This window comes from Tachyglossus aculeatus, chromosome 2, assembly GCF_015852505.1.
Source record: "Tachyglossus aculeatus isolate mTacAcu1 chromosome 2, mTacAcu1.pri, whole genome shotgun sequence".
In the NCBI taxonomy this organism is placed as follows: domain Eukaryota; kingdom Metazoa; phylum Chordata; class Mammalia; order Monotremata; family Tachyglossidae; genus Tachyglossus; species Tachyglossus aculeatus.
In genome coordinates this window covers 80,565,765-80,587,498 of record NC_052067.1, presented here as the reverse complement: position 1 = coordinate 80,587,498, position 21,734 = coordinate 80,565,765, and the positions used below count along the sequence as shown (strand labels likewise).

The 21,734-nt window shown below is 50.8% G+C and overlaps 1 protein-coding gene across 1 annotated transcript in view; it reads right to left on the bottom strand.

Moving 5' to 3' along the window:
• The window catches only part of MAP3K5 (mitogen-activated protein kinase kinase kinase 5), a 227,557-nt gene extending 210,049 nt beyond the window's left edge, over positions 1–17,508 (bottom strand). The window contains exon 1 of the mRNA XM_038766261.1: positions 17,098–17,508. Within this exon, the coding sequence (XP_038622189.1) occupies positions 17,098–17,473 (376 nt within the window). The 5' untranslated portion in view covers positions 17,474–17,508. The remainder of the gene's footprint in view (positions 1–17,097) is intronic.
• Positions 17,509–21,734: the final 4,226 nt, after the last annotated feature.

Here is a 21,734-nt window from a genome sequence, read left to right as displayed (position 1 = left end):
TTACTGTGCCCAGAGCACTGTACTAAGCACTTGGGAGAGTATGATAGAACAGTAAACCCACATATTCCCTGCCCACAATGAGCTTACAGTCTACATTTGCACCACGATGGCTTAGAATGGGGATTTTGTTTTAAATCCAAGCACACTGGCACACCAAATGTGTTTTCATTCCATCCGATATTGTCAACATTCATTCATTCATTCTATCGTATTTATTGAGCACTTACTGTGTGCAGAGCACTGTACTAAGCGCTTGGGAAGTACAAGTCAGCAACATACAGAGACGGTCCCTACCCAACAGCGGGCTCACAGTCTAGAAGGGGGAGACAGACAACAAAACAAAACATGTAGACAGGTGTCAAGTCATCAGAACAAATGGAATTAAAGCTATATTCACATCATTACAGCGTGGCTCAGTGGAAAGAGCCCGGGCTTTGGAGTCAGAGTTCATGGGGTCCAACCCCAGCTCTGCCAATTGTCAGCTGTGTGACTGTGGGCAAGCCACTTAACTTCTCTGTGCCTCAGTTACCTCAGATGTAAAATGGGGATTAAGAGTGTGAGCTACCCGACAACCTGATCATCTTGTAACCTCCCCAGCGCTTAGAACAGTGCTTTGCACATAGTAAGCACTTAATAAATGCCATTATTATTATTATCATTAACAAAATAAATAGAATAGTAAATATGTACAAGTAAAATAGAGTAATAAGTCTATATAAATACATACAAGTGCTATGGGTGGGGAAGGAGGTAGGGCGGGGGGGATGGGGAGGAGGAGAGGAAAAAGGGAGCTCAGTCTGGGAAGACCTCCTGGAGGAGGTGAGCTCTCAATAGGGCTTTGAAGGGAGGAAGAGAGCTAGCTCAGCAGATGTGTGGAGGGAGGGCATTCCAGGCCAGGGGGAGGATGTGGGCTGGGGGTCGACGGCAGGACAGGTGAGAACGAGGCCCAAAGTCACACAGCTGACAAGGGGCGGAGCCGGGATTAGAACCCATGACCTCTGACTCCCAATCCCATGTTCTTTCCGCTAAGCCACACTGCTTCTGCTTGTACTTACTATGTCCCAGGTACAGTCTTAAGCTCTGGGGTAGATAAAAGCTAATCAGCTTAGATATACTTCCTGTCCCACAGAGGGGTCACAGTCTTGAGTACTGGATAGGACACACGCCTGGGAGTCAGAAGGTCATGGGTTCTAATCCCAGCCCCACCATTTGTCTGCTGGATGACCTTGGGCAAGTCACTTCACTCCTCTGGGCCCCAGTTACCTCATCTGTAAATTGGGCATTGAGACTGTGAGCCCCACGTGGGACAGGGACTGTGTCCAAACTAATTTGCTGGTATACACCCCAGCGCTTAGTACAGTGCCTGGCACAAAGTAAGCGCTTAACAAAAACCATTATTATTATTATTATCATTATTGATTCCCATTTTACAGATGAGGTAACTGCGTCACAGATACATTATGCGACTTACCCAAGATCACACAGTGGACGAGTATAATAATAATAATGGCACTTATTAAGCACTTACTATGTGCAAAGCACTGTTCTAAGCACTGGGGAGGTCACAAGGTGATCAGGTCGTCCCACGGGGGGCTCACAGTCGTAATCCCCATTTTCCAGATGAGGGAACTGAGGCGCAGAGAAGTTAAGTGACTTGCCCAAAGTCACACAGCTGACGATTGGTGGAGTCAGGATTTGAACCCATGAACTCTGACTCCAAAGCCCGGGCTCTTTTCCATTGAGCCACGCTGCTTGTGGTGGAGCTGGGTTTAAAACCCAGGTCCTTCTGACTCTCAGGCCTGTGCTCTAATTCACTAGGCCATGCTGCTTCATTTGGGGTAACAAGTCTGAGTAGGAGACTGAATAAATATTCAAATCCTCCTGTTTGAGTTTCAGCATCTCTAAATTCTTGGGAAACTTTTTTGAACGACGGGGTAGGTTAAACCATGAAATCAATTCATTGCTGGAACCAATTTTACAGGCATAGCCTATGGTACAACCCGATTACCTTCCTTGAAAGCGGGGTTGTAGCTGAATGGCTGTATTGTGGGATAGGTTTTCTTACTGACATATAAACAGAACCAGCCTGCGTGAAGGCTGAGCAAGTTGATACACTGTGAATTCCTTCCCTTCCTGCCCCCTTCCCAGATCCTCGTGACTTTCCTGCCCTCGCATCAATCAGTCAATCAATCGTATTTATTGAGCGCTGACTGTGTGCAGAGCACTGTACTAAGCGCTTGGGAAGTACAAGTTGGCCACATAGACAGTCCCTACCCAACAGTGGGCTCACAGAGAGCAGAGCATAGAGAGCGGGCCAGGGAGTTATAAGGTCATGGATTCTAATCCCCGTTCCGCCACTTGTCTGCTGTGTGACCTTGGGCAAGTCATTTCACTTCTCCAGGCCTCAGTGAGCTCATCTGTAAAATGGGGATTGAGACTGTGAGCCCCATGTGGGACAGGGACTGTCCAACTCGATGTGCTTGTATCTACCTCAGCGCTTAGTAAAGCGCCTAGCACCTAGTAAGCGCTTAACAAATACCATCATTATTATCCTCAATTTGCTCCCCACCAGTTTCCCCAGTACCCTTGACCTCCTGCTCCGGTAATGTTTTTCTTTGTTTGAATTTTAATCACAGCAACAGCTATTGTGGACACACCTGCCACCAACCCCTACCACACCTTCCCCTTCCCGTCTTGTATCCCGGACCCTCTGCCCCAAAGCCGCTGCGACGGGGACAGGGACGAACCAGGCAGGATGGAGAGATGACACGGTCTCCTCCCCCCTGCTCCTCGGATCATCCCAGTCCATCCCTCTCCCCAATCCCACGAGACGTTGGCTGGGGCCGGGAGGTGGGGCTAAGAAATGAAAGGGATTAAAGTGGAGTGGACGTAGGCCATGCCCACAACAAGAGCTGTTAATGTTCAAAGAGGAAAAAAAATCCAGGAATGTGGTGGGGTAGTGGTAGTTCTGGATCTAAGAGAAGCAGCGTGGCTCAGTGGAAAGAGCACGGGCTTTGGAGTCAGAGGTCATGGGTTCAAACCCCAGCTCCGCCAACTGTCAGCTGTGTGACTCTGGGCAAGTCACTTCACTTCTCTGTGCCTCAGTTACCTCATCTGTAAAATGGGGATTAAGACTGTGAGCCCCTGTGGGACAACCTGATCACCTTGTAACCTCCCCAGCGCTTAGAACAGTGCTTTGCACATAGTAAGTGCTTAATAAATGCCATCATTATCTCAGGAGTCAGGGAGTAAGGAATCAAGTTCAGGGTGTGGGGCGGGCAAGCAGGAAAACCACTGGGAATGAAGGAGAAGGGAAGGGAGCCCAGCGAGGAGAGGGACAGAATCTACTGATTCCCTACGACTGGACTTAATGATCCATATTTCACGCTGCTGCCCAGATCATCTTTGTGCAGAAACACTCCGGGCATGTTACTCCCCTCCTCAAAAATCTCCAGTAGCTACCAATCAACCTATGCATCAGGCAAAAACTCCTCACCCTCGGCTTCAAGGCTCCCCATCACCTCGCCCCCTCCTACCTCACCTCCCTTCTCTCCTTCTCCAGCCCAGCCCGCACCCTCCGCTCCTCTGCCACTAACCTCCTCATCGTGCCTCGTTCTTGCCCGTCCCGCCATCGACCCCCGGCCCACGTCCTCCCCCTGGCCTGGAATGCCCTCCCTCCGCACATCCGCCAAGCTAGAGCTCTCTTCCTCCCTTCAAAGCCCTACTGAGAGCTCACCTCCTCCAGGAGGCCTTCCCAGACTGAGCCCCCTCCTTCCTCTTCCCCTCCCCCCTCCCCATCCCCCCCGCCCTACCTCCTTCCCCTCCCCACAGCACCTGCATGTATGTTTGTACAGATTTATTACTCTATCTTACTTGTACATGTTTACTATTCTATTTATTTTATTTTTTAATATGTTTTGTTTTGTTCTCTGTCTCCCCCTTCTAGACTGTGAGCCCGCTGTTGGGTAGGGACCATCTGTATACGTTGCCAACTTGGACTTCCCAAGCGCTTAGTACAGTGCTCTGCACTGTAAGCGCTCAATAAATACGACTGAATGAATGAATGACTAGGATGTATTTGTGTCGTGGTAAGTCAGCGATTAGTCATGACATATCATCGGGGAGCATGTAGCATAAGATGGTCGGTCAGGACACATCTTTTTAATCTCCCTTACAGTAGACCCCTTTTTGCACATCTTCCCTTTTTGGAAAAAAAAAATTAGAATTCAACTGATGGCAAAAGACAAGGTATTTTCTAACCCACCTCCTTAAAGGACATTTATCTGAAAAGCTGGCAAGACGCATCATAGTAAGAAATCTGACCTGTCTCCTAATCACAATAAAAGTTTTAACTTTTTTGTCTGACATGTGCTTTATAAGCAAAAGATTATTTGTGAGACTGCTGATTGCCCTGAGAGACTATCGGTTTCAGGAGAATGTTAAGAACGCATCAAACGGCAGGTGCAGAAGACTAAGTATACTGCAGGTACTTCTGCTGCGCGGTGCTTATACATTAGGCTCTGAGGCTCTATATGTTGCCAACTTGTACTTCCCAAGTGCTTAGTACAGTGCTCTGCACACAGTAAGCGCTCAATAAATACGACTGATTGATTGAGTGTCTCTGGCAAAAAGCAAGCTCAGAGGGGAAATGGAATCAATCACCTTTATCAGCTGGAGTCACTGCACAAAGAAAAGATACAAGGAAAGAAGACTGGCATATACTGTTGTTCTAAAACCGGGGCTGGCGATATACCTAGCTTTAATATAGTTAAAGATTTTCAGAAAACTAGCTCCTTTTTGAGAAAGGGATGGAAAGCCGCTTTCAGCTATTTTTGACAGCATCTTCAAAGGATAGTCATATTACCAAGAGTACAGTGGTACAGAGAGTAGGAGGCAAATACCATCTGCTGTCAACAGAGTCAAGATGAAAATCTTCATCTGTGTTTCTTTTCCACACTACCTTAGATTCTCAATTGAACAACTTGGATCTTCTCTGACTTGGTTTCCATTTCTGGACTTGCTTGATTTGGATCTTCTTTGCCTCAAAGCACAAATCCAAACTGGCGAACGCTACATCCTGGAACTTACCGGATTACTCTTTGCCGTTTTAGAGGAATCAAGAAAGCTTTCTCATTTCCTTGGCAGAAACCAACATTTTGAGAGAGGCTGAGATTGCCCGAGCACCTCAGAATTAAAGTGTTCAAACCTAGAGGTACAGTGAAGCTTCCTGGCAGCCAGTTTAATATGTTTAATCCTGTCCAATTGGCTGAGATTTGTAGCTTTGTTTCCGGGTTTGGTTCTCAGCCACATGGCTCTCAGTGCCTACTGAACCCAGGGAGGCTAACACCCTTATGCTCTCTGGGTTTGTTTCCTGGTCTGAGGTGGGGGCAACCTGGAGTCTGTGGGAAAGATCTCAGCAGGGAGGCGGGGCACATCAATGCCAGTTTTGCCACCTGTGCAGAGGGGAAGGAAAGAGAGGGGCGGGGACCCCCAAAGAATAGGGTTAGGGTCCCGAGAAGAAACAGGTCTCAGTGAACCTGTGCAGTTCAGAGCAGTTCAACTGGCGAAGAATCCTGCTTGGGCAGCTGCCTGCCTCCCGTAGCCTGAGGAGAGGCCAGATTGTAGACAAATCAGGAGCTGCTGACCTGGCCTTGCTCCCGGGACAAACCGGGGAGCCAAGTTTCCCCTGCAGCTTGGCAAATGGCTCCTTCCCCGATCGAGGTTTCTGTACCTTAATCCTGCTGCATTTCCCAAAATGGATTCACGGGTCCAGAGTGAGACAGAGTAATAGTAGCAGTAGTAGTAGTACAGCGTGGCTCAGTGGGAAGAGCACAGGCTTGGGAGTCAGAGGTCATGAGTTCTAATCCCGGCTCCACCATTTGTCTGCTGTGTGACCTTGGGCAGGTCACTTCACTCCTCTGTGCCTCAGTTACCTCATCTGTAAAATGGGGATTAAGACTGGGAGCCCCACGTGGGACAACATGTATCCCCCCAGCACTTAGAACGGTGCTTTGAACATAGTAAACGCTTAACAAATACCAACATCATTATTAGCATTAGTAGTAATTATGAAGCACCCACGGGGTGCAGAGCTCTGTGCTGACAGCAAAACGGAAAAGTGACCCCTTTCCCTCTCCACAAGGAGCCTGCACTGTAAATGGGGAGACCGACATAAAAATATTTTAGAAATAGAGAAAAGAAAGTCATTCAGTAGCATAGATATAAGAACCTTAGTATATAGTATTTTGCCAGTGGGTTTGTAGAACCTGGGGTGTGGGAACAAATCAGGGAAGACTTGGTGGAAGGGGGGGTGTTAGAAGGGCACAATGTGGAGAGCACTGTGATCTGCTGGATCTGGGAGGTGGGGGGAGGGAGGGAGTTCCAGGCAAAGGGAACAGTATAGGAGCGGCGATGAAGGAGAGACAGGTGAGAACAAGGTAGAGTTGGAAGTTTGGCTTGAGAAAAGGGAAGAGTACATGCTGGGGATTAGCCTGTGAGTGAGCTGGGGATTCCCAGAGAAACAGAGGGAGAGCTGTACAGAGAAAAAAAGAGAGATGAAGAGACCGAAAGAATGAGCAAGAGATCGAAAAAAAGAGAAGCACATGAACTGGTAGGAAAGAGGCAGAGAAGAAACAGAACTGATCCGCTAGGGACGGTTCAAAGTGGGGTGGTGGGGGCCCAAAACATCTCCCAGCCTCTACTGTAAATCTTTTCAGAACTTAAGATCCATTCTCAACCAGAAGTCGTGAACTGGGACCCACACCTCTCATTCTTCTTTTAACAGACAATTGTTCATTCATTCAATCGTATTCATTGCGCGCTTACTGCGTGCACAGCACTGTACTAAGCGCTTGGGAAGTACAAGCTGGCAACATATAGAGATGGTCCGTACCCAACAACGGGCTCATGGTCTAGAAGGGGGGCTCACAGTCTTACATAATATTGCTTCCTTCCTGGATGATTCACATTTAGTGGCAGTGCTTCTACACCGAACTACCGTAAAGACCACGTTTGTTTAAAGGCTAATAGATTTCTTTCGTGTTGGAGATGTTGTAAAGATAGCCTATTTTAGTTCAGGACAAGAAACAGACCCATGTACAGATACCATTCTACCACGTTAGAATTGCATCAACATGTACAAGAGATGCTGTTGACATGGCTTCCCTTGACTTCTCAAAAAGGAAACTATCATAACATAATTGGTTTACTTGTTTTGAGGTTTTATCCTTTATCGTTAAATTATGGTAAGCTATAAACAACAGGTTAATCAACTATACGTAATCAGTTAAAAAAAATTCAACAAAAGTAGTCCAATAGACACAAAAAGGAGGTTTTACTACTCAGCAGGTCCAGGAAAGAAACTTACTCATACGTTAGTTGTGGTTGGCGTATGAAACTTACTAATGGGTCAGCCCTACCACTGGGGTTTTTAAAACGTTGATGATTTTTCCCCCCAGGTTCCCTATTACGTCCCTGTAATAGACTCGTTTTCCCAGAAGTTTCCATGATACACCTTTTCTCAAGCCATGAAATGCCCAGTGACATCACCATCAATCGTATTTATTGAGCGCTTACTATGTGCAGAGCACTGTACTAAGCGCTTGGGAAGTACAAATTGGCAACATATAGAGACAGTCCCTACCCAACAGTGGGCTCACAGTCTAAATCATAATTCATTAGTATTCCTACTGAATACTAAATAAAAATGACATCACGGCATAGCACTTATAGAGATATCTCTAAATTTATTTTAATATCTGTCTCCCCCTCTAGACCGTGAGCACCTTGCGGGCAGGGATCAGGTCTACCAACTGCTACATGGTACTCTTCCAAGCACTCAGTACAGTGCTCTGCACACTGTAATCGCTCAAAAAATGATTGATGGCATTTACTGCACTTTAGGAATGTTTTCTTAAAGTAAATTTCGATTAAGAAAACCCATGCATTGGGAGTTTCAACATCAATATTAAGAAGGGAATTAATGAGGAAAGACCTGCAAATGATGAGGGAGTAATGTTGGGGGAAAAGACACTATCCCATCCCACAGTATATGTTCTGAAGTGAGAGAGGACTTCAAATTACAAAGACAATCGACTGGAAGCTCACGAAAACAAACCGAAAATAGGTGACGGGAATTAAATGCCACACTCCACGATTCAAGAAGAAAGCTTTTGAAAGACACAGCTTGCATAAAAACTACACAAGAAATAGCAACTCAAATCAAATTTGGTCCCGTTGAAGGTCTGTATATTTGAATAAGAGTCCATCCAAAATATTTAAAGAAGAAATAAGACTTTACAAGCACAGGGGAGGAATATTTTATGGTCTCTTCATTGTACAGGCCCTAATTCCCACATACCAAACCGTTCCGCTCACCAGGTTACAAACACCAATCAATCAATCAACCGTATTTATTGAGCGCTTACTGTGTGCAGAGCACTGTACTAAGCGCTTGGGAAGTACAAGTTGGCAACATAGAGAGACGGTCCCTACCCAACAGTGGGCTCACGCTCTCCCTTCTCAAACTAATGACCCTTACTTTGTTCATTTTGTTTTAAGAATCATAGTGATCGGCATTAGGTTAAAAACGAGTTCAAGAGTGAGAAAGGCTGAAGCAAACGCTACTAACAAACAGGCTGCTTATAAACTCTTGCACTTTAAATGCCTGTCCGCTCTTCCATTAGCTCAGAAGGGGTGGGGGTTGGGGGAGAGGGAAGAGAGAGAGAAAGAAAAGTGTACACATATGCCTGAGGGCTGTGTTTGGCCTTAGAGTGTAAACATTCAGGACAGCCTTGTCAGAAGACTATGTTCTTCCAATTACCCTAAGGGCTGAAGGTTGCTTCCAGAGTACAAAAGAGAGGGGGGAGAGGGGAGGGAAGAAGAGAAAATGAAAAGCCACCACTGAAACAACAAGAAATAGCGTAATGTTGATTTCTTGCACAGCAGAACTCTGGAGAGCCTCATTATTACCTTATACTTTATAATTATACTTATACTTTACTACCTTATAAATTATACAAACAGCATAACTAATGCTGTTTTTCTTTCAAAGGTTGCTTTTATGTCTTTAGGATAATTAGCCACCCAAATAGATAAGCATGTGCGCAGGACACATGTGTGAAGTGATACACGCCAACCCTTTAACAAACACCAGCGTGGGAAGGGTCCTGGATTCCCTAATATGAAGTTTTTGTTGTTGTTTTCCCTTAAAACTTCTGGGATTCTGTGCCGGCTCAGGTCCAGTACTGACTTAAGCATCTTCAGGTGTTCTTAATAAGGGCCAGGAGATGGCCAGAAAACAAGAAGTGAATCTCTAAACATTTATGTAAGCAAGCATGTGTAACAGGGCCTCGCAACTTGGATCAAGTTGGAACCTATAGGCAGGGCAACATACCACTCCGAGTCTCCCAGAAACGGTCGGAATTTTTTTAAAAGGCTTTGGAGGCCTTTTAAAAGAAAGAGTTCCTACCTCTTTAGTTGCTTGTTCTACAAAGGCTAATTGCTTACACCCCACCTTTCTAAATTCAGAAGCAGGTGCCAGGGTAGATCCTTCTAAGACATCACTTTTCCGTCCGATGTGCTCACAACCGGTTCATCTGGCCTATGTTCAGCACTCAGGATGCCCTCTCCGTGTTTTAAAAACGGTAGCCGCTTACGATTATAAAAATTTCCAAAAAGTAAACCATCAAACACCACGGGCATTTCATTTTCCCCATCAATTCGGCAGGCTTTATCTAGTTAAATGCAAGGCAGTGCTTCTGCCAACGCACTTGACGGGCTCCACGAGTGAGACTCCTGCGGTATATCAAAGCGAATATCCTGTGGTACCTCAATTAAAGAGTATTAAGGTAAAACGAGTTTGGGAAGAAATCCTGTACAGACGCTTACAGATGCATAAAAACTGGGGACGGTTACGAAGACCACCCTGCCTTCACCCCTGGCTTAAATGCACTTCGGGAACCCAAAATCGCACCCGACGCCAAATGATCCCAAAATCAGATGGGGGGGGTGGGCTTGGGAGGGGCCAATGATCCGAAAATAAGATTAGTTGGTGGGGGGGGGGGGGGGGTGTAGGGAGAAGCGTGTCATGAAAGGTGATCAGGTTGTCCCACGTGGGGCTCCCAGTCTTCATCCCCAATTTACGGAGGAGGGAACTGAGGCTCGGAGAAGGGAAGCAACTTGCCCAAGGTCACACAGCAAGTGGCAGAGGCGGGATTTGTAACCTCCTCACTGTGTCTCATTCTCGCCTGTCCCGCAGTCGACCCCTGACCCACGCTATCCCGCTGGCCTGGAATGCCCTCCCTCCCAACATCCACCAAATTAGCTCTCTTCCTTCCTTCAAAGCCCTACTGAGAACTCACCTCCTCCAAGAGGCCTTCCCAGACTGAGCCCCCTTTTTCCTCTCCTCTTCCCCATCCCCCCGCCCTACCTCCTTCCCCTCCCCACAGAACCTGTATATATTTTTTCACAGATTTGTTACTCTATTTTACTTGTACATATTTACTACATTTTGTTAATGATATGCATATAGCTATAATTCTATTTATTCTGACATTTGCATTCATTCATTCAATCATATTTATTGAGCACTGCCTGTGTGCACAGCACTGTACTAAGCGCTTGGGAAGTCCAAGTTGGCAACATATAGAGATGGTCCCTACCCAACAGCAGGCTCACAGTCTTTTGACACCTGTCTCCATGTTTTCTTGTCTGTCTCCCCCTTCTACATTTATTCATTCAATCGCATTTATTGAGCGCTGCCTGTGTGCAGAGCACTGTACTAAGCGCTTGGGAAGTCCAAGTTGGCAACGTATAGAGACGGTCCCTACCCAACAGCAGGTTCACAGTCTCTTGACACCTGTCTCCATGTTTTGTTGTCTGTCTCCCCCTTCTACATTCATTCATTCAATCGCATTTATTGAGCGCTTACTGTGAGCACAGCACTGTACTAAGCGCTTGGGAAGTCCAAGTTGGCAACATATAGAGACGGTCCCTACCCAACGGCGGGCTCACGGTCTAGAAGGGGGAGACAGAGAACAAAACCAAACATACTAACAAAATAAAATAAATGGAATAGATATGTACAAGTGAAATAGAGTAATAAATACATACAAACATAAATACATATATACAGGTGCTGTGGGGAAGGGAAGGAGGTAAGGCGGGGGATGGGGAGGGGGAGGAGGGGGCTGTGCGCCTTCTAAGCTGTGCGCCCGTTGTTGGGTAGGGACCGTCTCTCTATGCTGCCAACTTGTACTTCCCAAGCGCTTAGTACAGTGCTCTGCACACAATAAGCGCTCAATAAATAGAGAAGCAGCATGGCTCAGTGGAAAGAGCGTGGCCTTTGGAGTCAGAGGTCATGGGTTCAAATCCCAGCTCCGCCAATTGTCAGATGTGTGACTTTGGGCAAGTCACATAACTTCTCTGTGCCTCAGTCACCTCATCTGTAAAATGGGGATTAAGACTGTGAGCCCCCCGTGGGACATCCTGATCACCTTGTAATCTCCCCAGCGCTTAGAACAGTGCTTTCCACATAGCAAGCGCTTAATAAATGCTATCATTAATGAATACGACTGAATGAATGAATGAATGTCACCAACTTGGACTTCCCAAGCGCTTAGTCCAGCGCTCCGCACACAGTAAGCGCTCAATAAATACGATTGAATGAATGAATGAATGTGTCGCCAACTTGGACTTCCCAAGCGCTTAGTCCAGCGCTCGGCACACAGTAAGCGCTCAATAAATACGATTGAATGAATGAATGTGTCGCCGACTTGGACTTCCCAAGAGCTTAGTTCGGCGCTCCGCACACGGTAAACGCTCACTAAATACGACTGAATGAATGAATGAATGAATGTGTCGCCGACTTGGACTTCCCAAGCGCTTAGTCCAGCGCTCTGCACACAGCAAGCGCTCAATAAATACGATTGAATGAATGAATGAATGTGTCACCGACTTGGACTTCCCAAGAGCTTAGTCCAGCACTCCGCACACAGTAAGCGCTCACTAAATACGATTGAATGAATGAATGAAGCCCCGAGCTGTGCCACGAATGAATGTGTCGCCGACTCGCACTTCCCAAGCGCTTAGTCCAGCGCTCCGCACATGGTAAGCGCTCACTAAATACTATTGACTGAATGAATGAATTAATGAACCCCAGAGTTGTGCCACGAATGTGTGTCGCCGACTCAGACTTCCCAAGCGCTTAGTCCAACGCTCCGCACATAGTAAGCGCTCACTAAATACGATTGACTGAATGAATGAATGAACCCCCGAGCTGTGCCAGGAATGAATGTGTCACCGACTCGGACTTCCCAAGCGCTTAGTCCAGCGCTCCGCACACAGTAAGCGTTCACTAAATACGACTGAATGAATGAATGAATGTGTGGCCGACAGACTTCCCAAGCGCTCAGTCCAGCGCTCTGCACATAGTAAGCGCTCACTAAACACCACTGACTGAATGAATGACTGAACCCCCTAGCTGTGCAAGGAATGAATGTGTCATCCACTTGGACTTCCCAAGCACTTAGTCCAGCGCTCTGCATATAGTAAGTGCTCAGTAAATACGATTGAATGAATGAATGAACGAATGAATGTGTCACCGACAGACTGCACAAGCGCTTAGTCTAGCGCTCTGCATATAGTAACTGCTCATTAAATACCACTGACTGAATGAATGAATGTGTCGCCGGCTCGAACTTCCCAAGCGCTCAGTCCAGCGCTCCGCACATAGTAAGCGTTCACTAAATACGATTGACTGACTGACTGAATGAATGAATGAATGAAGCCCTGAGCTGTGCCAGGAATGAATGTGTGGCCGATTCGGGCTTCCCAAGCGCTCAGTGCAGTGGTCCGTGCACAGTAAGCGCTCACTAAATACAATTGACTGAATTCATTCATTCAATCGTATTTGAGCGCTTACTGTGTGCAGAGCACTATACTAAGCGCTTACGAAGTCCAAGTTGGCAACATATAAGAAACAGTCCCTACCCAACAGTGGGCTCACAGTCTAGATGAATGAATGAAGCCCAGAGCTGTGCCAGGAGTGAATGTGTGGCCGACTCGGGCTTCCCAAGCGCTCAGTCCAGAGCTCCACACACAGTTAGCGCTCACTAAATATGATTGAATGAATGAATGAATGTGTGGCCGACTCGGGCTTCCCAAGCGCTCAGTCCAGCACTCTGCACATAGTAAGCGCTCACCAAATACGATTGAATGAATGAATGAACCCCCGAGCTGTGCCAGGAATGAATGTGTGGCCGACTCGGACTTCCCAAGCGCTCAGTCCAGCGCTCTGCACATAGTAAGCACTCAAATACGATTGACTGAATGAATGAATGAATGAATGAAGCCCCGAGCTGTGCCAGGAATGAATGTGTGGCCGACTCGGGCTTCCCAAGCGCTCAGTCCAGCGCTCTGCACATAGTAAGTGCTCACCAAATACGACTGACTGACTGACTGACTGAATGAATGAATGAATGAAGCCCCGAGCTGTGCCAGGAATGAATGTGTGGCCGACTCGGGCTTCCCAAGCGCTCAGTCCAGAGCTCCACACACAGTTAGCGCTCACTAAATACGATTGAATGAATGAATGTGTGGCCGACTCAGACTTCCCAAGCGCTCAGTCCAGCGCTCCGCACACAGTAAGCGCTCACCAAATACGATTGAATGAATGAATGAAGCCCCGAGCTGTGCCAGGAATGAATGTGTGGCCGACTCGGGCTTCCCAAGCGCTCAGTCCAGCGCTCTGCACATAGTAAGCGCTCACCAAATACGATTGACTGACTGAATGAATGAATGAATGAAGCCCCGAGCTGTGCCAGGAATGAATGTGTGGCCGACTCGGGCTTCCCAAGCGCTCAGTCCAGCGCTCTGCACATAGTAAGCGCTCACCAAATACGATTGACTGACTGACTGAATGAATGAATGAAGCCCCGAGCTGTGCCAGGAATGAATGTGTGGCCGACTCGGGCTTCCCAAGCGCTCAGTCCAGCGCTCTGCACATAGTAAGCGCTCATCAAATACGATTGACTGAATGAATGAATGAATGAAGCCCCGAGCTGTGCCAGGAATGAATGTGTGGCCGACTCGGGCTTCCCAAGCACTCAGTCCAGAGCTTCACACACAGTTGGCGCTCACTAAATACGATTGAATGAATGAATGTGTGGCCGACTCAGACTTCCCAAGTGCTCAGTCCAGTGCTCCGCACAGAGTAAGCGCTCACCAAATACGATTGAATGAATGAATGAAGCCCCGAGCTGTGCCAGGAATGGATGTGTGGATGACTCGGGCTTCCCAAGCGCTCAGTCCAGCGCTCCGCACATAGTAAGCGCTCACCAAATACGACTGACTGACTGAATGAATGAATGAATGAATGAAGCCCCGAGCTGTGCCAGGAATGAACGTGTGGCCGACTCGGGCTTCCCAAGCGCTCAGTCCAGCGCTCCGCACACAGTAAGCGCTCACTAAATACGATTGAATGAATGAATGTGTGGCCGACTCAGACTTCCCAAGCGCTCAGTCCAGTGCTCCGCACACAGTAAGCGCTCACCAAATACGATTGAATGAATGAATGAAGCCCCGAGCTGTGCCAGGAATGGATGTGTGGCCAACTCGGACTTCCCAAGCGCTCAATCCAGCGCTCTGCACATAGTAAGCGCTCACCAAATACGACAATGAATGAATGAATGAAGCCCCGAGCTGTGCCAGGAAAGAATGTGTGGCCGCCTCGGGATTCCTAAGCGCTCAGTCCAGCGCTCCGCACATAGTAAGTGCTCACTAAATACGATTCAATGAATGAAGGAATGAATGAATGAATGAATGAATGAATGAAGCCCCGAGCTGTGCCAGGAATGAATGTGTGGCCGACTGGGGCTTCCCAAGCGCTCAGTCCAGCGCTCCGCACATAGTAAGCGCTCACTACATACGATTGAATGAATGAATAAATGAAGCCCCGAGCTGTGCCAGGAATGAATGTGTGGCCGACTCGGGCTTCCCAAGCGCTCAGTCCAGCGCTCCGCACACAGTAAGCGCTCACTACATACGATTGAATGAATGAATGAATGTGTGGCCGACTCAGACTTCCCAAGCACTCAGTCCAGCGGTCCGCACACAGTAAGTGCTCACCAAATACGACTGAATGAATGAATGAGTCCCCGAGCTGTGCCAGGAATGAATGTGTGGCCGACTCGGGCTTCCCAAGCGCTCAGTGCAGCGCTCTGCGCACAGTAAGCGCTCACTAAATATGAGTGAGTGAGCCGCTGTATATATGTTTGTACATATTTATTTACTCCATTTATTTAATTTACTTGTACCTCAATCAATCAATCGTATTTATTGAGCGCTTACTGTGTGCAGAGCACTGTACTAAGCGCTTGGGAAGTATAAGTTGGCAACATATAGAGACAGTCCCTACACAACATATCTATTTATTTTATTTTGTTAGTATGTTTGGTTTCGTTCTCTGTCTCCCCCTTCCAGACTGTGAGCCCACTGTTGGGTAGGGACCGTCTCTCTGTGTTGCCAACTTGGACTTCCCAAGCGCTTAGTCCGGTGCTCCGCACACAGTAAGCGTGCAATAAATACGATTGATTGATGGATTGACTGATGGTTGGGTAGGGACCGTCTCTCTATGTTGCCGACTTGGACTTCCCAAGCGCTGAATACAGTGCTCCGCACACAGTAAGCGCTCGCAATAAATACGATTGATTGACTGATTGATTGCTGGGTAGGGACCGTCTCTCTGTGTTGCCAACTTGGACTTCCCAAGCGCTTAGTCCTGTGCTCCGCACACAGTAAGCGCTCGCAATAAATACGATTGACTGATTGATTGATTGTTGGGTAGGGACCGTCTATGTTGCCGACTTGGACTTCCCAAGCGCTTAGTCCGGTGCTCCGCACACAGTAAGCGCTCGCAATAAATACAATTGATTGATTGATTGATTGATTGTTGGGTAGGGACTGTCTATGTTGCCGACTTGGACTTCCCAAGCGGTGAGTACAGTGCTCTGCACACAGTAAGTGCTCGCAATAAATACGATTGATTGACTGATTGATTGGTGGGTAGGGACTGTCTCTCTATGCTGCCGACTTGTACTTCCCAAGCGCTGAGTACAGTGCTCTGCACACAGTAAGTGAGCAATAAATACGACTGATTGTTTGATTGATGGGTAGGGACCGTCTCTCTATGTTGCCGACTTGTATCATCATCATCATCAATCGCATTTATTGAGCGCTTACTGTGTGCAGAGCACTGTACTCAGCGCTTGGGAAGTCCAAGTTGGCAACATATAGAGACGGCCCCTACCCAACGGCGGGCTCACAGTCTAAAAGGGGGAGACAGAGAACAAAACCAAACATACTAACAAAATAAAATAGAATGGATATGTACAGGTAAAATAAATAAATAGGGTAACAAATATGTACAAACATATATACAGGTACCGTGGGGAAGGGAAGGAGGTAAGATGGGGGGGTGGAGAGGGGGACGAGGGGGAAAGGACTTGGACTTCCCAGGCGCTTAGTACAGTGCTCCGCACACAGTAAGCGCTCAATAAATACGATTGATTGATTGACTGAGTGAAATAGAGTAACAAATATGTACAAGCATATATACAGGTGCTGTGGTGAAGGGAAGGAGGTAAGATGGGGGGTGGAGAGGGGGACGAGGGGGAAGGGACTTGGACTTCCCAGGCGCTTAGTACAGTGCTCCGCACACAGTAAGCGCTCAATCAATACGATTGATTGATTGATTGGGTGAGTGAAACAGAGTAACAAATATGTACAAGCATATATACAGGTGCTGTGGTGAAGGGAAGGAGGTAAGATGGGGGGTGGAGAGGGGGGACGAGGGGGAAGGGACTTGGACTTCCCAGGCGCTTAGCACAGTGCTCCGCACACAGTAAGAGCTCAATAAATACGATTGATTGAGTGAGTGAGTGAGTGAGGCCCCGGGCTGTGTCTGTGTCTCTGGGGGTGTGTGGGGTGTGTGTGTGTGTGTTCGGGTGTGTGTGTGTTCGGGTGTGTGTGTGTGTTCGGGTGTGTGTGTGTGTGTGTGTGTGTGTGCGTGTGTGTGCCCGTGCCCGCCCGTGTGCCCACCTGCGTTGTAGAAGCGGTCGAGCACGCCGGTGTCCCCGAAGTGCAGCTCGGCGAAGTGCAGGGTGTCCAGGCGGGCCCCCAGCGCGTCGCAGGCGTCCCGGAGGCTGGGCAGGGCCGCGGCCGGCGGCCACGTTGGGCCCGGACCCGCCGGGCCCGCCTCGTTGATCACGTAGGCCACCGACGGCCTGCGACCCAAGGGACCCGGGACCCCGGGACCCCGGCCACGGCCCTCCGACGTCCACAAGCTGCCCGGCGCCGGGGGCAGCGGCGGCGCCGGGGGCGTCGTTGCTGGGGGCGTCGTTGCTGGGGGCGTCGGGGGGCTGCGGCCGCCGCTGCCGAGCAGGGCAGGGCCGGAGGGGCCCTCGGCGCCGCTCATGCCCGCGGACGGCGGACTGACACCGGCTGGCACCGGCTGGCACCGCCGCGCCCAGAGAGGGAGGGACGGGCGGAGGGAGGGAGGGACGGACGGAGGGCGGGGACTGCGCGGACAGGGACGGTTGCACGGAAAGAGAGAGGGTTGCAAGGAGAGAGGAGGGCTGCAAGGAGAGAGGGCTGCACGGAGGAGGAGGCTGCACGGAGAGAGGGCTGCAAGGAGAGAGGAGGGCTGCAAGGAGGAGGGGGCTGCACGGAGAGAGGGCTGCAAGGAGAGAGGGCTGCAAGGAGAGAGGAGGGCTGCAAGGAGGAGGGGGCTGCACGGAGAGAGGGCTGCAAGGAGAGAGGAGGGCTGCAAGGAGGAGGGGGCTGCACGGAGAGAGGGCTGCAAGGAGAGAGGGCTGCAAGGAGAGAGGAGGGCTGCAAGGAGGAGGGGGCTGCACGGAGAGAGGGCTGCAAGGAGAGAGGGCTGCAAGGAGAGAGGAGGGCTGCAAGGAGGAGGGGGCTGCACGGAGAGAGGGCTGCAAGGAGAGAGGAGGGCTGCAAGGAGGAGGGGGCTGCACGGAGAGAGGGCTGCAAGGAGAGAGGGCTGCAAGGAGAGAGGAGGGCTGCAAGGAGGAGGGGGCTGCACGGAGAGAGGGCTGCAAGGAGAGAGGGCTGCAAGGAGAGAGGAGGGCTGCAAGGAGGAGGGGGCTGCACGGAGAGAGGGCTGCAAGGAGAGAGGAGGGCTGCAAGGAGGAGGGGGCTGCACGGAGAGAGGAGGGCTGCAAGGAGGAGGGGGCTGCACGGAGAGAGGAGGGCTGCAAGGAGGAGGGGGCTGCACGGAGAGAGGGCTGCACGGAGGAGGAGGCTGCACGGACAGAGGGCTCCGCGAAGGAGGGGGCTGCACGGGCAGAGGAGGGCTGCAAGGAGGAGGGGGCGACACGGAGAGGGGGCTGCACGGAGAGAGGGCTGCAAGGAGAGAGGAGGGCTGCAAGGAGGAGGGGGCTGCACGGACAGAGGACTGCACGGAGGAGGAGGCTGCACGGACAGAGGGCTCCGCGAAGGAGGGGGCTGCAAGGGCCCAGGAGGGCTGCAAGGAGGAGGGGGCGACAGGAGAGGGGGCTGCAAGGAGGAGGAGGAGGGCTGCGCGGAGGAGGGGGCCGCGCGGAGGGCTGCGCGGAGGAGGGGGCTGTATGGAGAGAGGGCTGCACGAACAGGGCTGAGCGAAGGAGGGGGCTGCAAGGAGAGAGGGCTGCGCGGAGGAGGGGGCTGCACGGAGGAGGGGGCTGCACGGAGGAGGGGGCTGCACGGAGGAGGGGGCTGCACGGACAGAGGGCTGCGCGGAGGAGGGGGCCGCACGGAGAGAGGGCTGCGCGGAGGAGGGGGCTGCAAGGAGGGGGCTGCGCGGAGGAGGGGGCGGCACGGAGAGGGCTGCACGAACAGGGCTGCGCGAAGGAGGGGGCTGCAAGGAGAGAGGGCTGCGCGGAGGAGGGGGCTGCGCGGAGAGAGAGATGCACGGAGGAGGGGGCTGCAGGGAAAGAACTGCACGGAGGAGGGGGCTGCGCGGAAAGAGCTGCACGGAGGAGGGGGCTGCGCGGAGAGAGAGTTGCGCGGAGGAGGGGGCTGCACGGCAAGAGGATTGCACGGAGAGAGGGCTGCGCGGAGGCGGGGGCTGCACGGCAAGAGGACTGCGCGGACAGAGGGCTGCGCGGAGGAGGGGGCCGCGCGGTGGAGGGGGCCGCGCGGAGACAGAGTTGCGCGGTGGAGGGGGCCGCGCGGAGACAGAGTTGCGCGGAGGAGGGGGCTGCGCGGAGAGAGAGCTGCGCGGAGGCGGGGGCAGCACGGCAAGAGGATTGCACGGACCGAGGGCTGCGCGGAGGAGGGGGCTGCGCGGTGGAGGGGGCCGCGCGGAGGCGGGGGCTGCGCGGAGGGAGGCGGGGGCTGCGCGGAGGCGGGGTCCACCCTCCCGGCCGGGGTGTCCGGGTGTGCCCTGCCTGGCAGAGGGGCACGGCCTGGACGGGGCGGGGCGGGGCGGGCCGGGCCCGGGGGCACGGCTTGCCGGCCGCAACCCGCCCTCCCTCCGCGCAACCCTCCGCGCCGAGCCCGGGCGGGATGGCAGAACCGCGGGTGCGCACAGAGCCGCCCGCCCCACCGACAACGGCCGCCTTACTCAACTGCTCCTCCTCCTCCTCCTCCTCCCCTTTCCTCCTGTCTCTTCCCACCGCGGCCGCCCCTCCTCCTCTTCCTCCTCCCCTTTCCTCCTGTCCCTTCCCACCGCGGCCGCCCCTCCTCCTCCTCCTCCTCCTTCTCCTCCTTCATTCAATCCTATTTATTGAGCGCCGACTGTGTGCGGAGCGCTGGACTGAGCGCTCAGAAAAGTACAATTCGGCACCAGAGACCGTCCCTGCCCAACGACAGGCTCACAGGCCAGGAGGGAGACGGACAACTGCACGAGTAAACAGGCATCAGTACCATCAGTGTAAATAGAATTGTAGATTCATTCGTTCGATCCTATTTATTGAGCGCCGACTGTGTGCGGAGCGCTGGAAAAAGAATTGTAGAGTCAATCATTCGATCCTATTTATTGAGCGCCGACTGTGTGCGGAGCGCTGGACTGAGCGCTCGGAAAGTACAATTTGGCACCAGAGACCGTCCCTGCTCAATGACGGGCTCACAGGCCAGTAGGGAGACGGGCAACAACACGAGTAAACAGGCATCAGTACCATCAGTGTAAATAGAATTGTAGATTCATTCATTCGATCCTATTTATTGAGCGCCGACTGTGTGCTGGGCGCTGGACTGAGCGCTCGGAAAGGACAGTTTGGCAACAGAAACCGTCCCTGCCCAACGACGGGCTCACAGGCCAGGAGGGAGACGGGCAACAACACGAGTAAACAGGCATCAGTACCATCGGTATAACTAGAATTGTAGATTCATTCATTCGATCCTATTTATTGAGCGCCGACTGTGTGCGGGGCGCTGGACGGAGCGCTCGGAAAGGACAGCTTGGCAACAGAAACCGTCCCTGCCCAACGACGGGCTCACAGGCCAGGAGGGAGACAGGCAACAACACGAGTAAACAGGCATCAGTAGCATCAGTGTAAATAGAATTGTAGATTCATTCATTCGATCCTATTTATTGAGCGCTGACTGTGTGCGGAGCGCTGGAAAAAGAATTGTAGAGTCAATCATTCGATCCTATTTATTGAGCGCCGACTGTGTGCAGAGCGCTGGACTGAGCACTCAGAAAGTACAATTTGGCACCAGGGACCGTCCCTGCTCAATGACGGGCTCACAGGCTAGGAGGGAGACGGACAACAGCACGAGTAAACAGGCATCAGTACCATCGGTATAAATAGAATTGTAGATTCATTCATTCGATCCTATTTATTGAGCGCCGACTGTGTGCGGAGCGCTGGACTGAGCGCTCGGAAAGTACAATTCGGCAAGAGACCGTCCCTACCCAACGACGGGCTCACAGGCCAGGAGGGAGACGGACAACAGCACGAGTGAACTGGCATCAGTATAAATAGAAATGTAGAGTCATTCATTCGATCCTATTTATCCTATCCTATTTATCCCAAGCGCTTAGTACAGTGCTCTGCACATAGTAAGCACTCAATAAATACGATTGATTGATTGATTGATTATTGAGCGCCGACTGTATGCAGAGCGCTGGACTGAGCACTCAGAAAGTACAATTCGGCACCAGAGACCGTCCCTGCCCAACGACGGGCTCACAGGCCAGAAGGGAGGAAGACAGATGGCGAAACAAGTAAGCAGGCATCAGTAGCATCATTATAAATAGAATTATAGATATTAATTCATTCAGTCGTATTTATTGAGCGCTGACTCTGTGCGGAGCGCTGAACCGAGCGCTTGGGAAGTACAAGTCGGCAACGTCTAGGGACGGTCCCTACCCACCGACGGGCTCTCAGGCAAGAAGGGGGGAGACAGACAACAAAACAAGTAAACGGGTGTCAGTAGCTTCAGTATAAAGAAACAGAATTGTAGATTCACTCATTCAATCGTATTTATTGAGCACTTACTGTTTGCTGAGCACCTCACTGAGCACTTGGGAAGTACAAGCTGGCAACGGAGCGAGACCGTCTCTGCCCAATTCAGCAATAAACAGAGGCAATCCCTGCCCACAACGGGCTCGCAGGCTATAAGGAGGGAGACAGACATCAAAACAGACAGGCATCAGTAGCATCATTAAAAATAAATTGTAGATTCATCCATTCAATCGTATTTATTGAGCACTTACTGTGTGCAGAGCACCT